Source organism: Dermacentor silvarum, chromosome 9 (genome assembly GCF_013339745.2).
Source record: "Dermacentor silvarum isolate Dsil-2018 chromosome 9, BIME_Dsil_1.4, whole genome shotgun sequence".
NCBI lineage: Eukaryota > Metazoa > Arthropoda > Arachnida > Ixodida > Ixodidae > Dermacentor > Dermacentor silvarum.
The window spans coordinates 131240479-131267605 of NC_051162.1; the positions used below are offsets into that span (position 1 = coordinate 131240479).

The 27127-nt window shown below is 46.1% G+C and overlaps 1 protein-coding gene across 1 annotated transcript in view; it reads left to right on the forward strand.

Annotated features, from left to right (window-relative positions):
- The first annotated feature begins 3491 nt into the window (after positions 1-3491).
- LOC119464321 (kynurenine 3-monooxygenase) overlaps positions 3492-27127 on the forward strand; it is a 30916-nt gene continuing 7280 nt past the window's right edge. The window contains exons 1-8 of the mRNA XM_037725236.2: positions 3492-3730; positions 16108-16177; positions 16687-16877; positions 20663-20711; positions 21740-21827; positions 24664-24832; positions 26020-26213; positions 26382-26439. Coding sequence (XP_037581164.1) covers positions 3686-3730; positions 16108-16177; positions 16687-16877; positions 20663-20711; positions 21740-21827; positions 24664-24832; positions 26020-26213; positions 26382-26439 — 864 coding nt within the window. The 5' untranslated portion in view covers positions 3492-3685. The remainder of the gene's footprint in view (positions 3731-16107; positions 16178-16686; positions 16878-20662; positions 20712-21739; positions 21828-24663; positions 24833-26019; positions 26214-26381; positions 26440-27127) is intronic.

Genomic DNA, 27127 nt, shown 5'->3' on the forward strand with positions numbered 1-27127 from the left:
TTGGTTATGCAAATCAACTTAATCCTTTTCGAACCGGTATGAACAGTTGCTTTTTCACTCCAGAGTTGAACTGAACCGTTTTCGGTGAAACGAAACTAATAAATATGCGGATCAACACTGCCCTCCCCCAAGGGGAGTCCAAAACACATTACATTCCATTGTCTGTTGTTTCCATTGCCTTTTATCAGTAAGTTTATACGAACGAGTGTTTTGGAGTTGCCTCTTAGTTATCCATGCCTCTGACATTCTAAATTCGGTTACACAGAACAGACTCTTTTTCCAAGTTTGTTCTTGGCGCACTTCAATATTCTGAGAATAAGCAGCGACAGTTCAGTGTTCCAAAAGTGCAACCTTCAACATTATGGCACAACGGATGAAAGCCGCAATCCCAGAGGAAGGTTTGGATAGCTTGGCAACAAGCACCATATACGCTGCTCGCGCCGTTTGGACATGGGTTAGTCAGCCCCGAAAGCGCTTTCGCATGCTCTCAGAAGCTGTGGCCAAAGCTTCGTGTCGCCCACCCAGTCACAGTCTACGATATTTCCCGAAACAGAAGTTTGCTAAGCCCCACCGGCGTCATACACATCCATTGTAAACACGGAGGCAGTTGAGGCAAGCAATGGAAGCATCACCACGTGATCAAAAATGGCAGCGCCCACGTGATCGCCGCGAAAAGGGTCAATACTAAATAGCCGATGCGTCTCACCCATCAGATTTCGACTAGGGTGCCTGAATGGTCTTTCCCTCTCCGCGGCGGAGAGGGAAGGACTATTCAGACACCCCAATATCGACGATCAACGCATGTTCTCCTCATTACCGTTCTGCCTTAGTTTAAGTCATATATATATATATATATATATATATATATATATATATATATATATATATATTGTAGTGACAAATACCGGCGCCAGCTGAGGACGAAGAAGAAGACGTTTCTTGTTGTTGGTGCTCGCTCTCGCTCCGCTTGGCCGTTGCCTGTTTCTGGCCTTCATAAAAACGCCAAGCGCATCTAACCTTGAACGCGTCTTATCAATTGGTGGAGCGTGCTGGTTCCCTCTTCATCCTGGAACTCCGTACCCGGACTCTACCCCCCGCCTCGGCAATGCCTGACGACGCGCCACAGCAGGGTGCTCCCGCACCTCCGGTGGTCGCCTGCTCCGGCGTACCACGACAGCGAGACCCTGTCATTTTCAACGGCACCGACGAGCACGACGTCGAGGACTGGCTCACTTCATATGAGCGGGTAAGCGCCCACAATAAATGGAATGACGGCGACAAGCTTAGCTACGTCAACTTCTACCTGGCGGGCGTAGCACAGCTGTGGTTCCACAACCACGAAGCTGATATTGCCAACTGGTCCGCATTTAAAGCGAGCTTCGCGCTATATATATATATATATATATATATATATATATATATATATATATATATATATATATATAGTGTGTGTGTGTGTGTGTGTGTGTCTGTGTGTGTGTGTGTGTGTGCGCGCGGCAGATTGCGAAAAAGAGGTTCGACAGTTTGGAGGAGTATGGGATAACACCGTTTGCTACTCAGTTGGCATGTGTCCAGAATGTAGACGCTAAAAACTCGCCTTTTGTGACGTCGAACCTATTTAATCTCATTTCATCGCTGCAAAGTTGCGTACCTAGGTAGTCGTAGATGGTGCCATATTCTCGGTCCTATCGGCGCGCTGCCTAAATGGAGATTGAAGAGAAATATTAAGGTACGCTAGATTGGTAGATTACGCCGATGAAGTTGCAGATCATTCAGTCGATCTTACCGCGTGGCGCTCTTTGGCCAGAACTGGCCCTTGCGCCACAAAAAAAGAGAAAAAAACGTTCATCATCATCATCATCTTACCGCGAGCGGAAGGCCATGCCCAGAACGGCACCACGATGGGGTTTTTTTTTTTTTTTTTTTTTTTTCCCCATGTCAAGAAAGTCAACAGCAAATGGAATTCGTGTAGCTAAAGGCGAATTAGGCAAACCGCACGCATGCGCACAGGGGTGCCCTGAACCGACGGTGATTGGATGCCCACTGATGCGATTTGCCGGATTCGTCCTAACTCTGCACCAGAAACAAGTTTGTAAAGAGGCGTTTCATTCCGTCAAATTATGCCATTAATGCTAAATTCGCCATTTGGACAGCTCCGATTGGCCGACAGGGCAGCTACGCCCTTTCTGATTGGCTCAAACCGTCAACATGGATGAATTTGACAGTGTCCACAACCAGTTCAGAACATATCCTTTAGTTCCCCGTCATGTCATATAAATTTTGGTAGCGTTCGCAGACAAGGTTATAGTCATATGTTTGGCCATTTGTTTAAAATAGATAATCAATTCTAGCCTTGCAGAAGCACACCGGCAACTGCTTCGCCCGAAGTTGTTACAGCGCTCCCGGCTCTCAACTGCACATTGATGTGGGGCACATCTTAGCAGCTCTGTCGACAGCCGCACTTGACGGCCATTTTTTTTTTTTTTTTTCGACGTGCGGTGGTGTCTTGGCAGTGGAAATGACAAAAGGACACAACAACAGTGCACGGTCTCACTGTAGTACTTTTGTGCAACAGCACCTTGACCCTTTTCCTCCAGTGAGCAATCTGGCGCAGGCCGTTACGCCGATCGAGTAAAGCATGCTAATTAAGACACGCTGGAAGAAGGACGCGTTCACGCACACACGCGCAAGATGACACGTCTTGATGGGACTGTATGCAGCGCTCCACTTCTAATCCGTGAGTAAACTATATATTGACGAGGTACCGAAAAAGTGCAAGATCTCGTGATTTGCATATCGCGAACAGCGAGCCGGCGCCACATTATACGAGAAATTGCGGTGACAAAAGGGAGCGTCGATGTCACCCAGCCGTGCGAAGCGTTTGTCATCTTCCAAGTGTTGAATATAAAAAGCGTGTGTGGATATGCAAATTTATTTCACAAAGTGGAGAGCATCCGCATCGCCCGCCCCCTCTCGTCCATATCTTAATCGTGACGCTGATGTATACGTATACCAGCGTGTCTATATTCAACACACCGAATAATACGGGTGTAAAGCCACTCTCTTTTGTATGTTGCCCTGTTAGAAATTAACGGGTACCACCTTGGTCGATCGAAGCACCCGCCGTGGTATGGCTAGCTATGACGCGGCGGTTGCATCGGGTGCGCGTTAAAGAACCGCAGTTGGTGAAAATTAACCCGGAGTCCTCCACCATACGGCGTCCTTCATAACCCATCGGGCAGTCTTAGGTCGTTAAGCCCCACAATTTAATAATCGATGGAAGCGCCTCACGGTCAGAGGCATGTTCCGGCGCCTGCGTTGCAATATGTTCCCTGACCGGGTCCCTTTCCAGACGAACAGGAAAGCAAGACCTGTCACCGCTGAGCGTGGCGCGACGTGGACGGGACGTCGGCAATAAATAAGAGAACCGCTCGCGGCAATATAGAGAGTCGTTCTCCCCGCCGTTCTCATTCCAGTCCGCACAGCTGCATATCGCGAACGTTTTACAAGCCCGTCGCGTTCTCGCCCGCGCCGCACTCTCACACCGGCAGCAGCAAGAGCGGCGAGCAGTGGTGGATCAGACGCGTGTGTCGTGCGTGCCGGATAAGCTCGGCGCCGACAAGGCTTTCCCGTGCCAGTCGCCGAGTGGGCAGCGTTCAACCAGCGGCCGCTGGCGAGAGGCGTCATGGCTGCGACGGAGGACACGCTCGCCGTCGTCGGAGGCGGCCTGGTGCGTATACACACAAAAATATCGCTCTCGCGTGCTAGCTCGTCGCCGGCGCTGTAACCTCACGCCGCGTCGATTGGACGTTCTTGCGGACAGCGGTGTGGAGATTAGGTAGCAAATGAGGGTAGCCGATATTCTGTAGGTAAGATTCAGTGGAATGAACTGAGTTGGGCATGGCCAGATGTAGAACGCGTAGAACGGAAAATCGGTGGTCTATTACGGTTTATGAAAACAGCGCAACGGGGGACGCAAAGAACGAATGAGCGAGCTGTTGAGCTGTCTTTACAGTGGATTACCAACTAGCCCGGTCTCACACGTTGCGTCTACTATAGTTTTACGTTGGGTTCCAAGGGAAGCGAAGGACGGCGGAGAATTAAGTGGTGTGATGAAATTAGAAAATTTGCTGGCAGTTGGTGCCAGTGGCACAAGGCGGGCACGTTGGAGGTCGCCGGGAGAGGCCGTGTGTGTGTGTGTGTGTGTGTGTGTGTGTGTGTGTGTGTGTGTGTGTGTGTGTGTGTGTGTGTGTGTGTGTGTGTGTGTGTGTGTGTGTGTGTGTGTGTGTGTGTGTGTGTGTGTGTGTATGTGTGTGTGTTGTGTGTGTGTGTCAAAGACATATTTTGATTGCAGTCCGGAGTGTTCGTACGTTTGGCGAGAGCCTCCAACGGTGTTCACATCATTTGCAGCCCCAAGGTGAACTTTATGAGCGATACGGGGGCTTCGTCTTGCAATGACCCAATTCAGTTCCCATTAATTTCTCGTCATTGGTCGTTAGTGCCCAGTGGCTTGACTCCGCGATAATGAGAGCTACGCGCCTATTCTGAGCCAAAGACGAAGAGCGAGAAGGGAAATTGAAATGGATTGTTGCAAGATGTGGTCCCTGGTTGCCAAAAACCGAAACGTCACGTTACGTTCTCTCGATGTGTCCCTTGTCATACGGAATGTGAACCGTCTCGCAGCACATGACATTTTGTGAAACACTTTGTGCGTTTTGAAGGTGCACTTACATTGTACATCTCGCTTTTAATTTTTTGCGTTTTTAATTTTTTTTAGAGAAGCACTGAATCTATTTCAACTGATAAAGTGTTCCCAAATAACTATGTTTTCGTTGATTTCGCGGTAATAGGTTCATCATTAAAAGAGAAAATGGCGGTTCAAGTTTCATTTTTGAATTTCGCACCGAAACCCTACAGCATGTACGTCAGTGTGACGTCACGGATTGCAAAGCTTTTTTTTTTTAATTTATTTAGGCCGTTGCGGTTCGGTAAAATTTTCTGAAAATTCCTAACTCCAGTCTTTGGCTCTCATAGCATACAATGTAGCACATTTTTACCAGTAAATACCTAACTACCGAGCAGACGGAGTCACAATCTATGACGTCATGGCCAGCTGGTGCGGGAACTTCAAGGAGGCGTCGCCACATGACCACCTTTCGTTCTTGCGTGTTTTCTGGCTTGTCAAACGTCATCTCGCAGTTACAATGGTTTCCTTTCGGTGTTGCGGAAGGGTAATTCACTAATTCATTTTTTTCTCTTTAATGAAAGTCTTACACTTCGAAACTCGTCAGCCCTTCCACTGGGGTGGAGATGGAAGACCAGCGAAGCTGTACTGTGATGGTGTAATTGGTTATTTGAATTATTAAAGAATGAGAAATACATATGATCCCGGATGTGGTTTTGATTTATTTAGTGACCACAGGGACCATGGTCTTATGGTCGCTACGGTACACCGCCATAGGGTGTACGGCATAGGTTGGCACTAGGGAGCCTACATGCAACGCCGTTTTAGGGTGGTGACAGCCTTTGTAAGGGTACTTGCCGCCGCCAGCTAAATTGGCGGGTTAAATCTGGGCACAAAATGGCGAAAGACCAGCCGACAGACCACATTTCCCGCAACCCTTGGTGACGTGAAATTAATTAACTTCTTTTAATAAACTTTGGCCTCAGCAGCCAGAGACAAATGGCGCGTCTGAGCGCCGTACACGGTACGTCTACGTTTTAGTTAAACAGGCTAGTAAGGACAGTATTTATTACAGCACACTTCGAAAAGCACACTTTATATATTATGTACAACTGGAAGGCAACGACAATGCTTAATGCAGTTCACATTCTTGGCGTGAGATAATCGTACCACGAGCACGCCATCGTGCCTTATAACTTGTTGCTTTATATGTGTCGCACGACGTGCAATAAAAGAGTAAGTTTGATGTCCTAAAATAAAAGGAAAAGGCAACTAGTATGTTAAAGATGTATGCAGGTTTCTTGTGCGCACTGGCGCAAAACAAAATTAAAGAAATTTAATAGATCGCATGCCAACATGAGTACATCAGAGCGTCACAATAAAAAAGGCAGAAAGACTGGGGACCAAAATGGCTACCCGCCAAATTTGGCGGTAAATAGCGGTGAAAATGTTGGTGTTGTCACCACCCTAAACCAGCGCTTGAATGTAGTATATTCTAGGCACTGTTAATGTAGGCTCCCTATGTTATACACGTTCTTCATAAACACGTCACCAACGCCGCGCGCGTTCGGTGCGAACGCGGGCAAAACGCCGCCGCCGTCGACAATTCTGCGCGTTGCTGGTGTTGCTCCCCTCCATCCCTCTCGTCCCCCCACGGCTTTTCGCGCGACGGAAGAAGTCGCGTTTGCTCTCCGCCGTGCGTTCGTTCCCCGTGAAAGCGCGCGTTCCTCGCGTTCTTTCACTCGCACATACAGCATATACGGCCAATGAGAGTTCTTTTTTTCTACACGCGGACACGACCATTGGAGACTGAGCCCTTAAGAGCTTCGCTGTAAAATACTAGCACGCCTCAGAGACCAATTTCGGTTTCGGTAACCAGGAGGCGGAGGACCATTGGTGGACGCCTTATGACATCACGATGCATTGTGACATCGCTGCGGCTGCAGCCGGGAGAAATGAGAGCAGCACTTTTGTTAATTATTTTTTAATGAATATAGCACCATCATACATTGCCCTATTGCTTCACGACGACGTCAAGTTTTGCTCTGTGTCCTGACGTGGTAATGTCGATGACGCCAGGTCTGGAATTTCGAGATGACTTTAGTATCACGTGAAAATATTTTATAAATATTTCCCAATGTTTAGACTATAGCTAAGCGCGATTCTTTTACGCACGAAAAGCGCGCGCTACGCGTGTTATGAAGGCAGAAATGTATGCATACGAATGTAGTCCGCAGGCGCTCGTGTCGTAACTCAACTGCGACAGAAGATAGTGTGACACATGGGAGTCTTCTTTGCGTCCGTTGAAATGCTCGCACACGATGCATGGTTGAACTTAGCAGCTCGCTTAGTGGAATGGCGCGTATATCCGCTGACTTCGCTGTGCGTTAACTGTAACCGCGTTGCGGAGGCTTGATACAAGAACTTTCTTGTTTTTTCGCTATCTTGAAGAGTCTTATCTTGGTGGCTGAAGTTTACAGACCAATATATATGAATACGACCGATTGTAACGCTCAGCAGACCTCTTCCCCTGAGTGCGCGCAGCGTCGTTTTATTGGCCGTCTCCGTCAGTTTACAACCCCTTCACCTCCAATGTCACATGTATGGTTCAAACGCATTCAAGAGAAGGGAGCATTGAGCATGCATAATCCATTCCTATCGCTTTTATTATTATTTTTTTCGTATGAAAATAAACCTTTCACTGTCATCTACTGGCAAAAGTGATCATTCCTGTATAACCGTCAGCTTTAAGGTAATGCGAACTTCCACTACTTGGCAGTCATGAGCGGAACGCGAACTCACAATGTGTCATTATTCGGTGAGGCCACAAGATGGCGTGTCGGGATTGTTGGTTGATGTTCATAGTGGCCAGATCTTGAAGCAAGATCTGTTTGTCTGTCTGTCGATCGGTTGGGCGGTCCGTCCGTCCGCCTTTCGTTCTTTCTTTAATATTCGTTCTTTCTGTCGGAAAATATGCACGGTAGAGGCTTCGCCATACGGTGATACATATTCCGAACTCAATGTTCATGTTTACGAGTAGCGCAAAATGCGCAAACAATAGCGCAAACAGATCTAAAGAGTCACCACCGATTTAATGACGTGCCATCACATGTTAATGTAAGAGTCATGTTAACAAGTCAGCTTGTGGAAGCAGGCAATCAACGCTCCCCCCCCCCCCCCCCCAAAAAAAAAAAAAAAAAATTACTGAGACGTATAATTCCTGCTACTTCTTTGTATGCCAACTGTCGCGCGAGTCCCAAGCATAAATGCAATTCTACTCGCGCAACTTGCTGTTGTATTCCGGGAAGAAGGTTGGGGAAAGAAAGCGCTGGTGTGAGCGACATTTGAAAGCTGAAAGTTTCGATGACAGCCTTCAAGAACCAGACGCTGGTGACGACAACCGAGAGGACGTTTCCCGCCGCGATTCCGTACCGAATGCACCGCACTTGTCTGCATGCCTTGCACGCGCTTCAAAAACGTGCCTTGCACGTGCGACAAAATTCGTGTGCTGCATTTTGCAGAACATGAACTTGCCCGACATGCAACGTGCGTGTCCGTACCATCAATACAGAGTGGCTAAAGCTTTCTAAACTTGTCTAGACCAGCCGCAATGACTCAGAGCGCAAGGTCGCGGGTTTGAATCCTGCATGGCTGCACTGCGGCCGTGTGTCGATGGAGGAGGAAAAGTACATTCTCGCTAATGTACTTTTGGCTGAAGGCAGGATAGCAGGAAGGATGAATGTCTCGGAAAGTCTGAAGGTGATCGTGGCACATGCTATGCTGCGAAGCGACATATCCTTTTTGTGGCATGCTTTAGTTTAGCGGTAGCAGAAGATACTGTTTATGTTGTTTTTTTTATTTTTCATTCAACGCGGTGAGTTGTCAGTTTATTTGCTCGCAAGAAATTTAGAAGCAACTGCAAGCAGCGCTCGTTCCAGCTTTGGAGCTTTCGACCTGCGAACAGAGCCGCTAGTTTGCCTTCCGGCACGGTGGACGCAGCTAAATTACATTACAACTGGTTCAATTCGTTTCCAAGTCATGCATTTCCACTAATAGAACTGACAATTGCCAAAACAATAGCCCTCGCTAAATTTTGGAAACCTGTTAGAAGAAACTCAACTAGCATGGTTCGAATGGTTGTTATTCACTTTTCACGTTTCACCGGGTTTGAGAATTTCTACGGGCGGCAGGTGTCTGCTGTGTTCCCAAGCCCGGGCCCTACTTCGAACACTGCGTACTGCGAGCATGAACAAGCGCAGTCAGCGGATGCAGACGACCTTATCACAGGTATCAGCTAACTATATATATAAACAGAAGGTGCACCCTGACTCACAAACAGAACTCTAATTTGTTTTTATACCAAAACACACTGACCATGGTAACATTACAATTTTTTTTTGCGTCGTTCTATCTGTGCAGAATATCCGTATATAGCTTCTGAAAGCACGATAGACGTTACAGCCTGTATGTTGCGAGATGATATACATATTAAATACTGCAACACAAGTCGCATTGTGGAGTTCATGTGAAAGTCGAAAACAGTCAAGTATCGTACCTGTAGCAGTGGAGCAACACCGCGAAAAAGTGCTTGCACCTTTCAGAGGCCTGCTACACCCAAACAACTCCTTTTTTTTTTTTTTTTTTTTAACCTCCAGCTCGCTCGAAAGGCCCTTTGTCTTAAAAAAAAAAAATCGCATGCGGCTCGCTGAGCAGGCCGGCCGGGTGTTCGCACGCACGGCGCGACTATATATTTCCTCGATTTTGTCGCTCAAATCCTTGACACCGATCAAAATAAGGCGATCGGCAGCAAGGACCCTTTCAGCTTCCACGAAACACCTCGATTCGACGCCACAAAAGAGAAACGTGACCACAGCACGAAGCGAAAGAGCCGCCGGGAACCAGGATGTCGTAGCCATCTTTGTTTATTTCTACAGTGTTTCCAGCTCAAGTAGTGGATTCTGGAGTTTCCAATAGTCATTTCGTTCCTCGATGGGCACAACGCGTGCCTATCAAAGTCACCAGGATAGCACTAGGCCTGGACATTCTGCTTATGACGCCATGCTAATGGGCCGACTGACATACTCGTATAATCTAATGGGAATACTGGTGAGTAAGCTGCGGTGATTTTGACGTTACCGTTTTCGTCGCGCCGGGCTAGGCAATGGAAATTTCGGCCCTATTATAGCATGACGTCATAAAGTAGAGTGCACATGCCTTGAGATATATAGGTGGCGTTGTGCGTGCTCTTAAAGAAGGAGGAGATAGAAACTTAAGTTGGAGATAGGGTGAAGGGAATTAAAAGGAAAGTAACAGCGAAATGTCAGGCCACAAAGACCAAAGTAAAGCTACGACAAAGAATAGTGCACCAGTAGGAATAGAACGGATATGCAGGAACAGAAAAGGAAGGAACGCGCACGAGAAGAACATGTGAACCATTTCTGCCAACCTGGGAACATTAAAATTCGTGAAAATCCCTCAGACCTAACATTTCATGGAAGGGGAAGGAATGGCACCAGTTCAGAAATTTTAAAAAATATGTATTTTTGAAGCACGCACCTTTTGCGGAATACGTGCGGACTTTATTAGCAATCGATCACCTTTATTCGCAGCAGCAAACTTGGAACAGCAAAGAACGCAGGCAACACAGGGACTTCTTCGGCGTTTCCGATTTCGCCATGGGATGGAAAATGTTTGTTCGAAGCACGTACCTTTCCGGTGTCCTTTCACGATCAGAAAGAAGACTTTCACGGATATGGTCGGAGACCGACGAGCGAAACTTTTTCGCGAACAGAATCAAACTATTTGTTCGCAAAATTTGTCGGAACAATCGTAAAATCGTGGAACGATCCCAAATGCGTAAACTTTACCAGGAAATTCGGGAGAGTTGCCCAGGTATGTAAGAAGACTGCGTCATAGACACGCGTCGTTCGTGTGTTCTTAATTTCTCGCGTCTTCTCTTGGTTGCGCTATATACGCTAGTATTCCAAGATGGCGTGCCCGCGTCGCAACTCTATAGTTGGCTTTGACGAGCTATACAGCTATACGTTGCAGTCCTCGCTCACTTCTAAGAATAGAACGGTCGAAGAAAACAACTCTCTTCGTTTCTTGCCGACGTACGCGACCAGTTCAGCCTGTATCGAAGTCTCGTTCCTGGTTATTCGAGGTCACACGCGATTAACACTCCTTGGGATTCGTTGCCATACGCTCTACCGAAACGTTCCGCTTGCAGCCCAAAACGGCGGCATAAAATGTTCGCGTTATCATGAAGGCTGCAGGAAATGATGTTTTACTTCACGTTACTTCCTCTTTGTGTCCCTATGTATACACCCCTTGAACAATAGCTCAGGCTGTTCCTGCACTTAAGAAAGTTCAGATTAGGCGCACTTTTGTTCACCGAAGTGTCTTCTTAAGGGCATGCTCTAAGACAGTCTCAACTTGAGGAATGAAGCCACGTGGAACACCTCGTAGCGTTCAAGAAAGAATGGCTGTCAGCACACGCTTGAAGACCGTTTGCTGGAGGCTCCAAGACATTGCAAAACACTGGGTGATACACTTCCAGCATGCACGCACGCACATGACCATTTCTTCTCATTACCATTTCTTGCTACGCAGGCACAACAAACTTCCGTGCTCACTATATTTCGCGATCACAGCATGAATTCAGAGGTTGCTCTTACCGGTTTTTGAATGCTCGACTTGCGTTGTCCACACTGCTACTTTATAAGCATGCGTCTGTTCTTCCATGCTTGTGACTTTGCGTTAAAACGCGAGTTCTAAAAAGTTCTCGCTGCTTCACGCGAATACACTCGCGGGAAGAGTGTGGTCAATGGCCGCCCCAGTGAAAAGTAATTAAGAAAAAGGAAAAAAGAACGCTTGACAGTTTCTGGGAGTTCATCCGGGAAACTCAGCTCAATAATTTTATTGAAACCTTGACAAGCACCACCAGAGAGTATTCCATCTTTTCTTCGTATTGTACAGAAACTTGAGAAAAACAAAACAGACATGCAGAAGACGAGACACAAGCGCCAACTTCAACCATGGTTTATTAGAAGCTGGATCACGGCTTTATGCACCCGAGACAAAAAGAAAGCATGCGCAGAATACGAGCCAGCGAGAGCTGTCAGTCCTCGCTGGCATATTTGATTTTTGTCCCGGGTGCACATAAACCCGTGATCCGGCTTCTAATAAACCATGGTTGAAGTTGGCGATTGTGTCTCGTCTTCTGCGCGTCTGTTTCTTTTTCTTTTCTTTTTTTTTCTTTTTTTTTCTCTCGTGTTTGAGCTATATACACTAGAAATACCGTACCAACAAGGCCATAACTCAATGCTTGCAAAGAACATTCCGACTACAGATGCTATTGGTTATTTGGTGTAATAAAATATTTTACAATCAGTCTATCGACCAATAAATAGGTGACTGTATACTGGGCCCGATGACGGGTAAGTTCGCGCTGTCACTGTGGCTTCAAAAATTTTGACAAATGCCTACCAGCGTATAGCGTTCCTTGATCACACGGACAAGAAGTCGCACTCTGAAACCAATAAAGAAAATAAAAATAAAAGAAACGGTAGTTTGCTCATGTGGCGGCGTGAGCGTATTGTTTAAAGCAACAGCAGTTCCCCGTGCACACTTGTACTCGCATGCACCAGTTTTTTTTTCAGTCGCCCGACACTCATCGATGCTTCTATCTTTTTTTTTTTTTTCAGCCGTCAGCTCACATTCATAAATCAAGTTTATTCTTCCTCATCTCGCTTGGTTAAAGGTCGTTCATGCCGCGCGCGCTATACATGTTTTACGATCGAGTAAAATCGTGTCGGTGTACCCTATACAGAGCGTTTCAGCGAACACTTCCCAAAATTGTTCAAGGTACGTTGCCTGTGGCAGATAGCACACTTATAGTTCATCAGCTGGTCTACTCGAAGAGGCGGACATTACTTGCACAAGAAATTGAAATGCGTAACCGACTAATTAACAAAAATCCACTAATTAAGTTTCTAACTAATTACCTTATGGCCCGTATTGCAATTTGTAAATTGTATAGCCATGGAGTTCGCAAGGCGGATCCACTTGGAACGAATTCTCAGGATGGCACTAGTTGCGAGATATTAATTCCCGAAACTTTGCGGTAAAATGCATGGGCGTTCCAGTTACTTTCTTAACAAAACGTCGTTTTATGCATTGACGCACAAAAGTAACTGGAACGCTAATGTATGACCTCGTAACTTATACACCTACTACTTGTGCAACATAAACACGGTACAAACCAACTCGGCAATCCTTCGAACTCAGCGGCGTTTTCTAGAACACAACGTTGCCTTGCAGCGAAATCCGGGGTGGTCGTACGCACCTTATCACGAAAATTATCGCTGCCAGCGGGAGGAAACTACTCTGATATCGCCGTTGAAGGCGGCATCAGTCGGAGCAATTTAACGGGCGTGTAAAATAAATGTCAACTCTCAAGCAGCAGAGATAAGCTCACGCTAGCGGTGCCGGAATGAAGGCCACCCGTTACTGCAATCCGCAACAAGCGCGATAGGGACTCGGACAAACACTGATAAGCACGGGAGTTTCTTCCTTATCTGGGATAGGGGCGTCGCGAGGGCCTTCCCGTGGGATTCATTAGCGCACCAACGAGTTTCAGGCAAGCCGCGACAAAGCTGATAAGAGGGCTCTTTGGTGCTGAATGGTGTAACATCGCTTGGTCTATGCTTTGCATGCGCCTCAATAGACGGCACTGGGTGCACAAACAGGACGCAATACCCCCTCCCCCCGTTTGTGCAGCAGGTCAACGGCGTAATTACGATATGACGTCATGTACGCGTCATTCATAATAGAGTGACCCATTTTATTTGCGCACGACAAAGGTTCACGAGAAGAGAGAGTGATAAACGAAGATAGAGTAATATGGAATGAAATATCGAATAGCCAAACGTAGATGCATATATTCGCAGCACGAATAATTATTTTGGTAAAATCAGGTACTACGCCTTTACTGACTAGTGCAAGAAAGACAGCTAACTGTCAGGAAGACAGGATCAGTTTTTAACGCTAGGCCACTAATTGTCCTTGAACAAATTGCACAAATTGCCTCAATCAACAATTTTAGAGCCTGATTGCAAACCTAGCTCTCCAAGAAAGAATGGCTGCTGCATCACTAATTTTCCCCAAAAAGCCGATGAATGGTTTCCTAAAAAAAGATCAGAAATCGGAAAAAGGAACAAAAATGCTGGGTTTTATGTAGGCTTCCGCGGCGAAACCGAAAACAAAGCCTGGATTACCAATTTTCTTTCTGCATCGCTTCGAAACTTTTGTCGTTGTACTTTTGATAATTTTCGATACTTCGTTTAGCAGAAGAACAGTAACAAAACTTCACCATTCGATTGTTGCCAAATATCTGGTTAGCTTCTAATATTCGAAGATGCCGAATATTTTATTTTCGAATACGAATACGAATAGTTAATGTGTAGCATGAAACTTCGAATATTCGCCCACCCCTAACGTTTAGCCAAAATTTCGACAAGAGGTTTGTCTTCGATCAAATCCAATTGGTCGAAACGTTGGCTTGCAGCCTGTGACATCCCTTGCTCGAGTATTTTTGGAAACGAAAATATAATAGCGCGAAAGCACATCACGTGTCGAAACGTTGTCGAAATACGTTGGCAAAAAGTTGTTGCTGTTACATTTTCGTTTCGGAAAATGCCGCACCAAACAGCCCAAGTCACATGTATATTCTATAGACATTTAGTAGTAACCGTTCTTTTTCGTTTCTTGTCCACCTCTGTGTTCCTTCCGCCACTGTCCAAAGCCAGTATGCATTGCTAACAAGCCCGTATTAGAATATTCTTATAATAGCAGAATCTTACAATACCTTAGAATACAATCTTATAACAGGACGATGTCTTAAAATGGTGGATCAGCTTGGCGAACATTGTTTGACCAGAATGGCCTGGAAGAGCCGCTATGATGTGCGAGTCTGCTACGCGAAGGTTTCCACGTGTACATAAACCGTACTAAGTAAGGCCGAGCGGAAATTAAGACTAAGAAAAAATGGCACAGTTTCGCCCTAAGGGCGAAGCAATGAATGCGATAGCAACACAGCAATGTCATACGAAGTAAGGTGAGCGGCTTTGGTAGCAATATGAATTGTAGTAAACATGAGCTGATTAAGTAAGCAGGTGTGCTGCGGCGTAAGTAGACCGACATGAAGAGAGACTCGATGACCACGAGGAGGCGCGTGTGAAACGGTGGTGTTGATGAGAAGCGCTTCCTGTGGACAGCGCGTGCGAAGGGACACACCTGTAGCGCTGCACTGCCGACCCGGGCAGCATTGCATGTGTAGCGTGCGTTGGAAAATGTGGCCCGACTATTACTAACTGATTGAACAAGCGTGGTGTGAGCGCGCACAAACAAACATGAATAGATCACACTTAATGACTGCAGACAACGACTGTCAAAACGCTGGCAGTAAGCGCATATATACGCCGCAGCAGCGGGCGAAGGTACGTGCGGTCTATCGCTTCAACGGACACTGAGCGGCGAATGTACAGCGCATATAAAGGTCAGAGCCGTGTGGAGATAAGAGACGGTGCGGGCGAGCGACGAGCGCGGTTGTTGGCAGAGTAGAAGTGCGCCCCCCCCCCCCTCCCCCGCTCCCTTCGGCGCTGGCTTCCCGCTTTCTTGCTTGCGCGTGGGAGATTGAGTGCGTTCGCTCTCCGTGATAGCGTGCGTCCCCGCACGCTTCCCCTCGGGCACACGGCGTGCGGCGAAGATGTTATCTATACGGAACCTCACGGCGACGGCGACGGCGGCGGCAGAAATCCGGTTGAAGTGTCCATATAATTGCTATCGCAATAAAAAGTTAGGTTAGACAAGATATTGGACAACTTTTTCAACCTTGTGTATACGCTGGCGAGATACAAACAGTATACGACCCGTCAAAGCCTTCGTGGAGGAATAAACGACTCAATCCCGATCGCACATGGTCAGGGCTCCTGCTTTGCCGACTTATCGTAATTATCGCCCCCCCCCCCCCAAAAAAAAAAGACGACAAAAAAGGTCATTTCTTTCTCAAAAGTGGTCGTCTTAAGAATATCGTTTCGATCACGCAGATGAGCATCCGCAAACGTGTTGTCAGTGTTTTCTTTCTTTTTGGCCACAACACCATGCTGGCAATGGCTTGATATAAAAATTAAAGCTCTCAGTTAAAGTTTTTAAGAGAAGGCAGACAGAACTGCATTTATTATCTCTTTTTATAGCTGAAACAAAGCACGATCAAATAGGTTTGTTATGATAGAACCTGGCGATTTCCCTACGTGTTGCAGATAAGAGTGATGAGATACAGTAGTATTGCCGGGTGCTGATGCTTGTAGTTAGCACAAATCATTAACTCTGGATTCGTTAAGATCACATCTAAACTCATGCAGGTGGGATCATTATGCGCCTGCCTTCTCGGCAACCGTGGCTTCCAAGTCGACCTCTACGAGTCCAGAGAAGGTGAGTGAAAGTATAATTGCTCAATAGTATTATTTTTTTGTTATCTCTACTGACCTGGAAACTTAGTGTCAGAAATCTTCAAGAGACGAGCCTTGGAGTGGTCATTAAAAGGGGCGGAGTGCAAAATCGCTCGTTGTGCCGTGCTTTGGGAGCACGTCAAAATGAGGTGCACATTTGAGCACCTAGATTTTCGTAAACTGAACAGCAGGCAACAGCTACGCAAATTTATATATATATATATATATATATATATATATATATATATATATATATGCTAATAAATTAATATTAATATTAATAATATTAATATTAACCTATTTGCCAAGTACAAACTCGGTGCTCCCTTTAAGAGTGTACCATACTGTATGCATGCGCTCAGGATGACAGTATAGCCACGCTTATTGCACCACGCGGAGGCAATAAGCAGGAAGTGACCGCGAACTCAGTGCTCAACCGACGTGTCAACCGAAAGAACGTATAACAGCGCGTCCGTTTCTGCGCATGCGCAGACATTCGCGAGCAGGAGCACGTGACCGGTCGGAGCATCAACCTGGCGCTGTCTGTGCGCGGCCGGGCCGCGCTGGCGCTGGTGGGGCTGGAGGAGGAGGTGATCCAGCGGCACGCCATCCCCATGCACGGTCGCCTCATTCACAACACGGACGGCACTCGCAAGCCCATCCCATACGGCAGAAAGGGACAGGCGAGTCACCCACGATAAGATATAGAGATGCCGACTTTAGCGATAAGCCGGAGATGATGCCTGGCATGCTAGGCCAGGTGATGGCCTAGCATGGTACACACAATGCCGTGCTGCCGGGTCGTCGGTTCTATAGGGACGCAAAACAGGAGTCCAGATCAAAATATTTATTAAGGCGAAAGCGTTATATGTCTCATCAGTCAGTCGACCTTGAGCGAAAACGCGTCGACAGCACGAGAGGTACAGAAAAGGCTACGAACCCTGGACCGTTGGTGGGAGTCGAACCCACACCACCTTTAGTGGTAATTAAGGCACAGTTAAATAAGATAGTTAATTAAGGCACCCGAACCCACGACCGTGGGTGGGAGCTAGTCGAACCTACCACTTTTGAAATTAAGAGGGATGACTAAGCGAAGTACACCAAGCGGATTAAGGTGGATGACTGAGCGAATTAAGCGGACCAGTAAGTGAATTAAGAGGATGCGTAAGCGAATTAAGAGGGATGACTCTGCGAAGTAGACTAAGCGAAGTAAGGGGGTTGTGTACGCCATGCGTCCGTCTTTAATGCATCGGCACTTGGGCTTTCGCCTTCAGGCCCTCTTAGGGTAACATAAGAGACCCTGTGAATTTTCGAACAGCGGCTACTTAAATTAGAAAACGAAGTAACAAGAACAAAAATATACGACCTCGCACGCCAACCCACAGTTCAACGTTTATTTTAACCTGAAGAAGAGAGTTGGCGTGCGAAAATTTTAAATAGGCAACATGGGAAAAAAAATCATATTGCGTGATATCCCGAAAATCACAAATACGTACACACGCACGCGTGCATATATGGAATAACTTGCATGGGTAATGTGCAGTCCACGTGTGCCCAGATTGCTCAGCCATTCCAAAAACGAACCAAAGTTAATGTCATCCGAAAAAAAAAAAAAAAAAAAAAAACCCTAGCGGGGCTCAGTTTTGCATGTAGTCGCGGATATGCTTCATGCGTCAGTGCAGCTAGCTGCGAAACGGCACGCAAGAAAGGAAATAGCGTGTGTTGAAAAAAAAAAAAAAAAAAAAAAGACGTGGCGCTGCGCGACACGGGGGTAGGCATCACATCGACCAGACACACGAGACATGCGGCGCTTTTGATGCACGAAACGTAGTTTGCAGGCCACCAGCGGCCACCGATGTGTGAGAATCCCTCATATATTTATGCATGAACCACGGTGCTAATCTCAAAGCGAGAAATCTACGTGACTTCTGCGGTGATCAAGCAGAACTGGAGAAGTAAATTACACGGAGTTGTCAGACAGCTAGACCAAGGAATTTTCCAGGTTATTGGCTTCTGTTTTTCTAAACGAAGACTGCGTAGTTTTCTTTGCAGCTTGCGGGGCAAGTAGTCTCCGAAGTCACGCGCATTTGTTGTTGTTGTTGTTGTTGTTGTTGTTGTTGTTGTTGTTGTTGTTGTTGTTGTTGTTGTTGTTGTTGTTGTTGTTGTTGTTGTTGTTGTTGTTGTTGTTGTTGTTGTTGTTGTTGTTGCACACAGATATGACGCAGGATACTTGTGCGGCTGATGGACTGATTGGTACTCGTGAAATCTTATGAACAGTTGCGTGCACTTGTGTGCATAATCCATGTGGAAGAACATAAGATGCATGACATTATAAGTATCTTATTTTGTTCATAAGAGTCACATTTCGCTTGCCGCTTCAGCTCTTCGATCGATCGCCATCACAGGAAGCTATAAATCTTAAGATTAGTGGAAGCAATTTCTTCAAGAACGTACGCTCAAGCTCGGCATTACGTTTCACCACGTGAAGATACTTCGTGTAAGCTTACGCCCGTATCGCTTCAGGACAAATCTATTTCATTTTTTTTCCCGGGGCTATCGGAGAGTGGATAATACTTTATCAGCGGAAACGATGGACCGCAAGAATTACGGCCTATTTTATAAACAGCTACCCCCGAAATAATTCCCTATAGTGGTGCGTGGGACTCCTCTGAATGAATAAGAACAGTCGACAACAAATCCTGTTACTTTCCTCTTAATTCACCACCGGCGCGGCAACTATGCTGCCGAAAGAACTCCGGTCATTTATTACCATAATCTTATCACGCGGCACCACTCAGACCGCGACCTTCGTCCATAGCAGGCGGCCACGTTGTGTATACACATAGAGCTAAATTTATTCAAAACACGGCCCACCGTTTCTCTCTACGAAAGAGACCGCATATCGGAATGTGTAGGCGCTGCCCTTGGGGATTTGCTTTCGGCGCTGCGAAATGGAAAACAAGAGCGTGCTTGAGAATTTAAAAAAAGGTATTTACGGGAATTGTTTTATGGCCAGCGGTGAACGCACACGTGGGGCTGGAATATATGCTGGAGATATGCTGATAATTAAACAGATGGTGAGTGTGAAGGGATGTTGACGTGTGAATTCGGGCCAACCGTGAGAGGGGACTGTTTTGAACCGATTCGTGGCTTGAAAATTGCACCGCAACTTGATGACGTGGATAACGTCTCGAGTGTTCGGTCTTTGTTGTTTTATTTCGTTTTCCACCTAACTCGTGACCATAAAGGGGGGGGGGGGGGGGGGCAAAACTCGGATGGATAAATAAGTTGGTGAATATATAAATTAAATTACACTGGCAAGTTTGCCAAGAAGGATAAGTTCAATGTGACAGATGTAAGAAAATGAATGGCTTAGCTTGACATAAATGTACTAAAGTAATAATAGTTTTAATAATAGTGAGGAAGCACGTCGCACTTGGCAATCGCTTTTAATCAATCATAGTCTGCCTTTGTATACCTTGCGCTGCAATTTATATTGCCGTTCACGACTGGCTAGTACGGTAATTCGTCTTATCTTCTGCTCGCCGCTATTGTATCGCTTCGAAATGTAGTTGTTATCGTTGTTGATATTCTTCTTGTTGATTATAATGATGATGATGATTTCGTTTAGTAGGATCCGAAGGACCGAAGGCATTACACTGGGTAGTGGTAAAATTAAGAAATACAGCAGTAAGAGAAAATTCATGGTTAGACAATGTTATAGCTAATAGTTCTCGAACTTGAACGAACGATGTCTTGCATTGAAGGGATCATTTCATTCTTTTTTTTTTTTTCGTTTGATATTGGTAGCCCTGTGCTGGGCTATTACAGGGTCATTGATCCAGGAAGGGGATTGCCGACTTTAAAGTGGCACAAACTCACTGTGGCAGATAGGCCAAGAATCGAGTAGTATTACGACGACAAAATGCAACTGAAAGTATAGAAAGGAAACTGATCCTACAGCAAATAATGTTATGCAATGTATTGCAATCAGTCCTGAAAAAAAATTATTAAAAAGTGAAATAAGTTAAAGAACATATTAAGCCTATGCAAAGCAGTGTGGTAGATTAATAAAACTTCTTGGGCTAGATGGTGCCATTTGGAAAATTTACTACCAGCTACCAATAAATCAGTTGGTAGTTGTGTCTCTTTAGCGCCCCAGAAATTGTTTTCCAATGTGCACATTGGAAGACATAATCGCATTGATATATGAAGGATATCGCATTGATAGTGGTTTCAATTTTCGAATGTGTAGCTACTATTGCTGTTTCTTCATCATCATCATTTATATCATCATAATCATCACTATCACCCATGTGGAGGCTGTTGCAGAATATGGGAAAATTCATTTCAGCAATGTATTGTCATTGTGCAGGATTGTGTGAATAGAGGGATCAACTCACATAAAATAAATAATAAACTGGTAGAGAGGTCAGTCAGATAACTGATATCGTTGGTCTATCTGCAGAGTATTTTCTCCGTGGGTCGCCGCTACCTGAACGAGGTCCTTCTTTCCGGTGAGTTGCCTGTGTCCGGGCAGTGGCTTTCTGACAAATACCAGGCAGCGTATACGTGTGCTAATCTACTATCGCCACCGTTGAAAATTGACTATATATTTCGAAAACATTATAAATGCAACATATATATGCACACACACAGAGACAGATATGAATGAGAAGAAAGGGAACCGAGGGGCCCGATTTTCATTAATCCTATCATAAGAAGCCAACAAACATAGTGACCAAGGACAACATAGGGGAAATCACTTGTACTCACTAATTGAGTTAAACAAACGATAAATTAATGGAAATGAAAGTGGATGAAAAAACAGTTTGCCGCAGGTCGGGAACGAACCCACGTCTTCGCATTACGCGTGCGATGCTCTCACCATTGAGCTACCGCAGAGCCGTTTTCCCATCCACTTTCTGAGGTATTTATACTGTTACAACTGGAACTGACCCTGGCAGTGTTAGCCAGCGCCACCACTATATATATATATATATATATATATATATATATATATATATATATATATACAACCATGTTTGATGTTAAAGCTGTGCGTTGCTGCCAAAGAAAGGGGGGAGGGGGGATGTCGCCTCCACCAAGCTGCATAGTGCAGCAGTGCAGCAGCCTTTATGGGGCTGCTCCCTCCTTGTTAACAGGGAAACGTATACTTGGGCTGAAATTGAACTGACATAAAAATAAAACAAATCTAACACAATCTGGCAGAAAGAAAATGAAACTCTTAAAAGAGAATGTTTCTGCTTCGTCGGCTTAGCTGTTACTTTTCTTGTCGTCGTCAATCACTCGTAATTAACCTTGCTTGGTTAAGCACTGGACGTTTACCTTGAGTCATTAAAATGTGGGCAAGCGAGGGCCGCCGCTACAGTGAAATATGACATTGCATAAACTCGACTCGCGATTGCTGCTTCCACCCAATAATGTTAAGCCTATATACTTCAGAGACCACGTGTATTTCGGCGCCACGCGACAAACGTCACCACCACGCGCTTCGGTGACCTTGCGGTGTTCGTGTTTTCAGCTTGTGAAGCCAACCCCAACGTGAGGCTGCACTTCCGGCACAAGCTGCAGTCGGCCGACCTGGACCAGGCGGAACTCAACTTTCGTGGGTGAGCGGTGCACCAACTGCACTGTTAATCTTGTTACGCATAAGTTGCACCAAGTGGAACATATTTGCAAATTTGTTCCACTAAGTTTTCGGGAGCTTTAGCTCGAGGGCTCCCGTGTATAAATACATAGAACAGGAGAAATCGTTTTTCTCCGCAACGCCTGCACCGAATCTGATTAGACTTCTTGCATTTAAAGAAAAAAGATCGAAGCTGGTGCACTATTGGCAGCTAATTCTTGATTTAGGCCGTTAATGTATATACAAGAATTCTTGAAAATCACAAAATTTTTAAAAACGAAGCTGTGAAGTTTACAACTCTGTAACTCGGAAATTGAAAAATTCAGTAGACTTGGACCTTATAAAACACGTATAGCGGAAAAAATTTATATATTATATACCCCTGTAAAACATATTTCTAATTTGTGATTTGTACTTTTGCAAAAGCCTTGCAAGTGTTGTAGCAAATCCACGTAAGCTTTAAATTAATAGTGCCGCATTTGTCAGCTTTAGATGATCTAACGTGTGCAGTTTACTGAACTGCGATATCGATTTTTGGCGCGGAGTTACGAATTTGTATATTTCAGCCTTCTATTTTTTGCAAACTTTACAATTTATTTTGTGGGGGAAATTTTAGTAAAACATTCGGGGCCTAAATTAGAATTTCGCTTCTGCAATCACTAGAATTTAACTTTCTCTCTCAAATGCAACGAAAATCATAAAAATCGGTCCAGCGGTTATCTAAAAAAAAAAAAAGCACTTTAACGTTTTACGTGCATTCGAATAGGCGGCATCGGAGTTGGGCCCGAGTGACAGTGGTGAGAAGCCCGACCAAAGGAAGAGTGGACGCTCAATTACATTCATTCCACACAAGTTTCACTTTGTAAGTGGAACATTTTTGAAAATATGTTCCACTTAATGAAACCTATGTGGAACGAGGCTAACAGTGTGGCCACGTTTCTTGAACTTGATTCTGCTCGTTCATTCGCTCGCGTTTTGTATCGATCCACATCATCCAGTCAGGGTGGCTCAAATATGGGATAGCGTTCTGCTGTCATAAGCATGCACGAGGTCTCGGGTTCCATTCCTGCCTGCGGCGCCGGCCGCATTACACGGTAAGGATGGAAAGCAATAGATCCAGGTTACGTGAGAGAATATCGAAGCGTTAAAATTAATTCGGAGATCCCCACTGTCACGGCTGTCACCCGTTCGTCGTCGGCGCGAAGTCGATCGACGGGGTATACAAGCCGGTTGGTCGTTCCGTACTCGAGCGAACACACTGAGGGAGTCAGAGTCGGGAGTAAACGAAAAAAAAACAAAAAAAAAACAAGATATTTATCGGCTGATAAATATGCACAAATTAATACAATAAAATAATAAAAAAGACACAAGACAAACTAACACACCTGAACTTAATATAGCTCAATGATGATGACAAAGAAATATGACGGGCAATTAAAAATGCATATACATATAAAACAGGGCGCGGATCAAATATACTAGAATAACACTTAACAGCAGTTCACTAAAATAAAGTTCAAAAGAAAACAAAGTTGAAAAAGAAACCAACGATGTCATACGTGTGGCCGGGCAGCAGCAGCAAGTCCATAAACCGTGAAGTCGGCGCGCAGCTAGAGCTTTCCCGAAGAATGCTGGCGGGCCGATCTTGCTGAGGCGGATGCGACTACCGGGCTGGGTTTCCCGGGAGTCTAGATCTGACGACTTCCCTCAGGCAGGTTGAGCTAATTTGAGGCGAAATACCGTGAACTTCGTTGCAGACGTTGGTTTGTCATCTCGTACGTCAACGAGTTACTTGGAGTTCCCACGCGGCTAGGCGGCCCAGGCGATATTGGACGGCACTAGCCCCTCGACGGCAGCTCATAAGTTCAGCTTCTAGACTGATTAGCAGGGCCTAAAACCTGAGCTTAAATAGCCTCTTCTTTCCCTAGTTTCCTATGTCGGGTAACTGCGGGTATGCAGAGTTCACCTAATTATTTCATGACTCCTCCCAAAAGTCTTGGCCGCGCCCGTTTTAATCAGGGGCGAGGGAACGGTTGATTCTCCCCCCGCTGTCCAAGGTCGCGCCCCCGCACTGCACCACACGGACGCACACACCTGGGTCCGTTAATCGGCGTGTCGCTATATCTCGAAACTTTATGCCGCACCGTGGGACCACGACGTTTTTGACGCCCGTTAATCGGCGTGTCGCTGACTCAAAACTCTACCGCTCCATGACACCCACTAAGGAGTTCCACTCATATCCGAGCTGTGGCTTTTGTATGCTAACTACTGACATCCCTTTCTTGCATGCATGCACACCTAACACAGTTACAGTGACCGTTATAAACGTACGTGAACGGTATTAGATTTAGAGATCCGACATTTTACCTTAAATGGTGGTGTCATGCCCGTTCAGCCAGTTACTGTTCGTAAGCTCTGCAGCTAACATCGTTGAGGTATATTGCGGTGCCAGGCATCGAGCTATTAAGCGATGTAACGCGATGCCTGACGCCTGCCTACATGATGATTCCTTTGGTGTGGTGTACGCACTTCGACTGAACCTACAACTAATCGACACACTGAAACAGGCAACGGCAGTTAGTATATGTTAGCAGCATGTCTGCTATCTTCAGATGTGACAACGTGCACGTTTATTAACAGTTACGGTGATCAGGCCGCCTATTCTTTTTTTTTAATTTGATGCTGAATAGTTTACATGATAGATTCAGCAAGAGGACATCGGACCCACAGCGATACTGTAGTGGCTGCATAATTAAGTACACTGTTCCCTTTTATTTTGTGCCACACTGTATAGTGCGATATGCCTGTCTTTGCCGCAGCCCCGACGGCAAGGATGTTCGCGTGCACCACCGCGCGGTTCTCGGCTGCGACGGCGCGTACTCAGCGGTGAGGCGCCAGATGTTGCGGCGACCCATGTTCAACTACTCGCAGACCTACATCCCGCACGGGTACCTCGAGCTCTGCATACCGCCCACGAAGGACGGAGAGGTACTTCTTGCGGAATCGTATATACACGGGGAAACGACCGCGAAGACAAGTACAACGTGCAGAGACGAAGTGCTTAAACTGTAGAGTGCTACTTTCTGTCGCGCAGGCAGCACGGTAACATCGTGTTTATGGCATGTCACGTGGTGTGACGTAACGTGTGTCGTCCCACCGCGCGGCATGCATGTATCGCGAGCGAAGTTCCTCGATCTATCACTGTACCAGGTCTGGAGCATCCCTCGAAGGAGCAACACCTCTGCTACCCCCCCCCCCCCCTCCCCTATTCAGTAGTGAAAAACAGCATGTTCAAGTTATATGCCGTCTTTCGTCTCCTATTAGATGTACCGACAAACGGTAAATCTGACACATGTAGACACGCACGCACGCATGCACAAAGGAAGTGTGGTTGAAGGATGCCCGTATGGTCACTACTGAGCTTCCCAACAGGTGCTGTCAGGAGGTTATACAAGCACTCAGTATCGCGCGCGAGTGTGAATCACTTATCGAATTCAAGCGCTGGAAGCTGAAAAAGCCATAACAATGACGATCTTCACATGAAAAATCAGCAGAGCTTTCTACGCTAACAGAAAAAAAAAAAAGGGTCGCATGCCAACTTTTATAGTTTCAGTCCAGTCGGCAATTTTGTTGACTCTCAGATAAGCTCTCGATGTGAATTGTAGTCCGGGAGCACTAACTTCTGAATTATAGATGTGCGTTCTGCATGCAAGCTGTTGTTTACCGCCGAGTCTGCGTGCCATAAACACAATTCTGTCGATGTCTGCAGTGGAGACATCGACACAATAGTAAGGTCAGATGTGCCAATGTTTAAACAGTAGCGATACGGTGCCGACTTGGCACTGTAGGTTGGCATCTTGAGGAAGCAAGGGCTACAAATGATGGTGGATGGCATAGTGATTGTACTCGAGTTCTGGACTCGGCAGGTTTCTGTTATTTGGTACAACAACCATTGTGCGCAAAATATCCGTAATCATTAAGGCTATATATCTGTTATAAGTATTGAGGGCGTTTATTATGTATCAATATCATCTTTCTCCCGATGCTTTCCCTTTCCGGGAGCCTTCGCTTCTTGCAAGAACCTGGCGACTGCGTTATTGACGACGCTGTTGAACCTGTCATAGGTTGTCCGATGAAGCAAGCGAGACTTTGCGTTCGACTTCGCGACTGCGCAGTTTGCCATGGAGGTGAATTACCTGCACATCTGGCCCCGTGGCGAGTTCATGCTGATCGCACTGCCCAACCAGGACAAGACGTACACAGCTACGCTGTTCATGCCGTTCGCCGTGTTCGACGGGCTCACCGACCGACAAAAGCTGTTGAGCTTCTTCGACAAGTTCTTTCCGGATGCAGTGCCTCTTATTGGACAGTCAGTATACAACACCGATGCACGCGCGTCTCTTGCTTCTTTTGCGCTGCTCGCTAACTTAAGACCTACGTGTGTATTTCCTCTCTCCCTTTCTTTTCATTTCCTGTGTCCTTCCACCATTTACAACATGACATGTCAACGCTTTGCAACACAACGCGGACCTTAAAGGGACCACCTGGTCAAGAGCTTCTTTGCTGTGAAGGCATCGCCTATGGTCATGATCAAGGTGAGAGTCACGACTCTGCTGTTCGAAGGCTGAAAAATAAATTTACCTAAGACGAGTGGCCGGCGGGGTGGCAACCATTCAGCGGAAGCTGCGGGAGGCCTGTGTGCTGCTATCATGCATCGAGCTAACAGATTGGGGCATACTTGTTAAATGTCCATGTTTTCAGTACTCGGTATTCTGCTTGGAGATCGCTTTGAATTCTGGGAGAACGAGTAAACTTTATTCAACACAACCCCTAGCATGTGGCCCTGCGGAAGTCACAAGACCTCGTCCAACACTGGCTGTAGACGTGCCGCACGTGGACCAATAGAATATCTTCTTTCTAGGGTTTTACGTGCTAAAGCCAGTTCTGATTATGAGGCACGCCGTATTGGAGGGCTCCGGGTTAATTTTGACCGCCTGGGGTTCTTTAACGTACGCTACAACGCAAGCACACGGGTGTTTTTGCATTTCGCCTCCATTGAAATGAGGCCGCCGCGGCCGGGATTCGATCCCGCGATCTCGTGCTCAGCAGCGCAACGCCTATAGCTGACTGAGCCACCGCGGTGGGTCCAATAGAATATCTTCTGGTGCCTCATGCGATAGAGGTATATGCAGTCATCAAGGAACTGAAGATGGTAGTACGTTTAGTGTGCACGACGGAAGGGCCGGAAGTTGACATTCCTATGCTGTCATTAAGTGATGATGC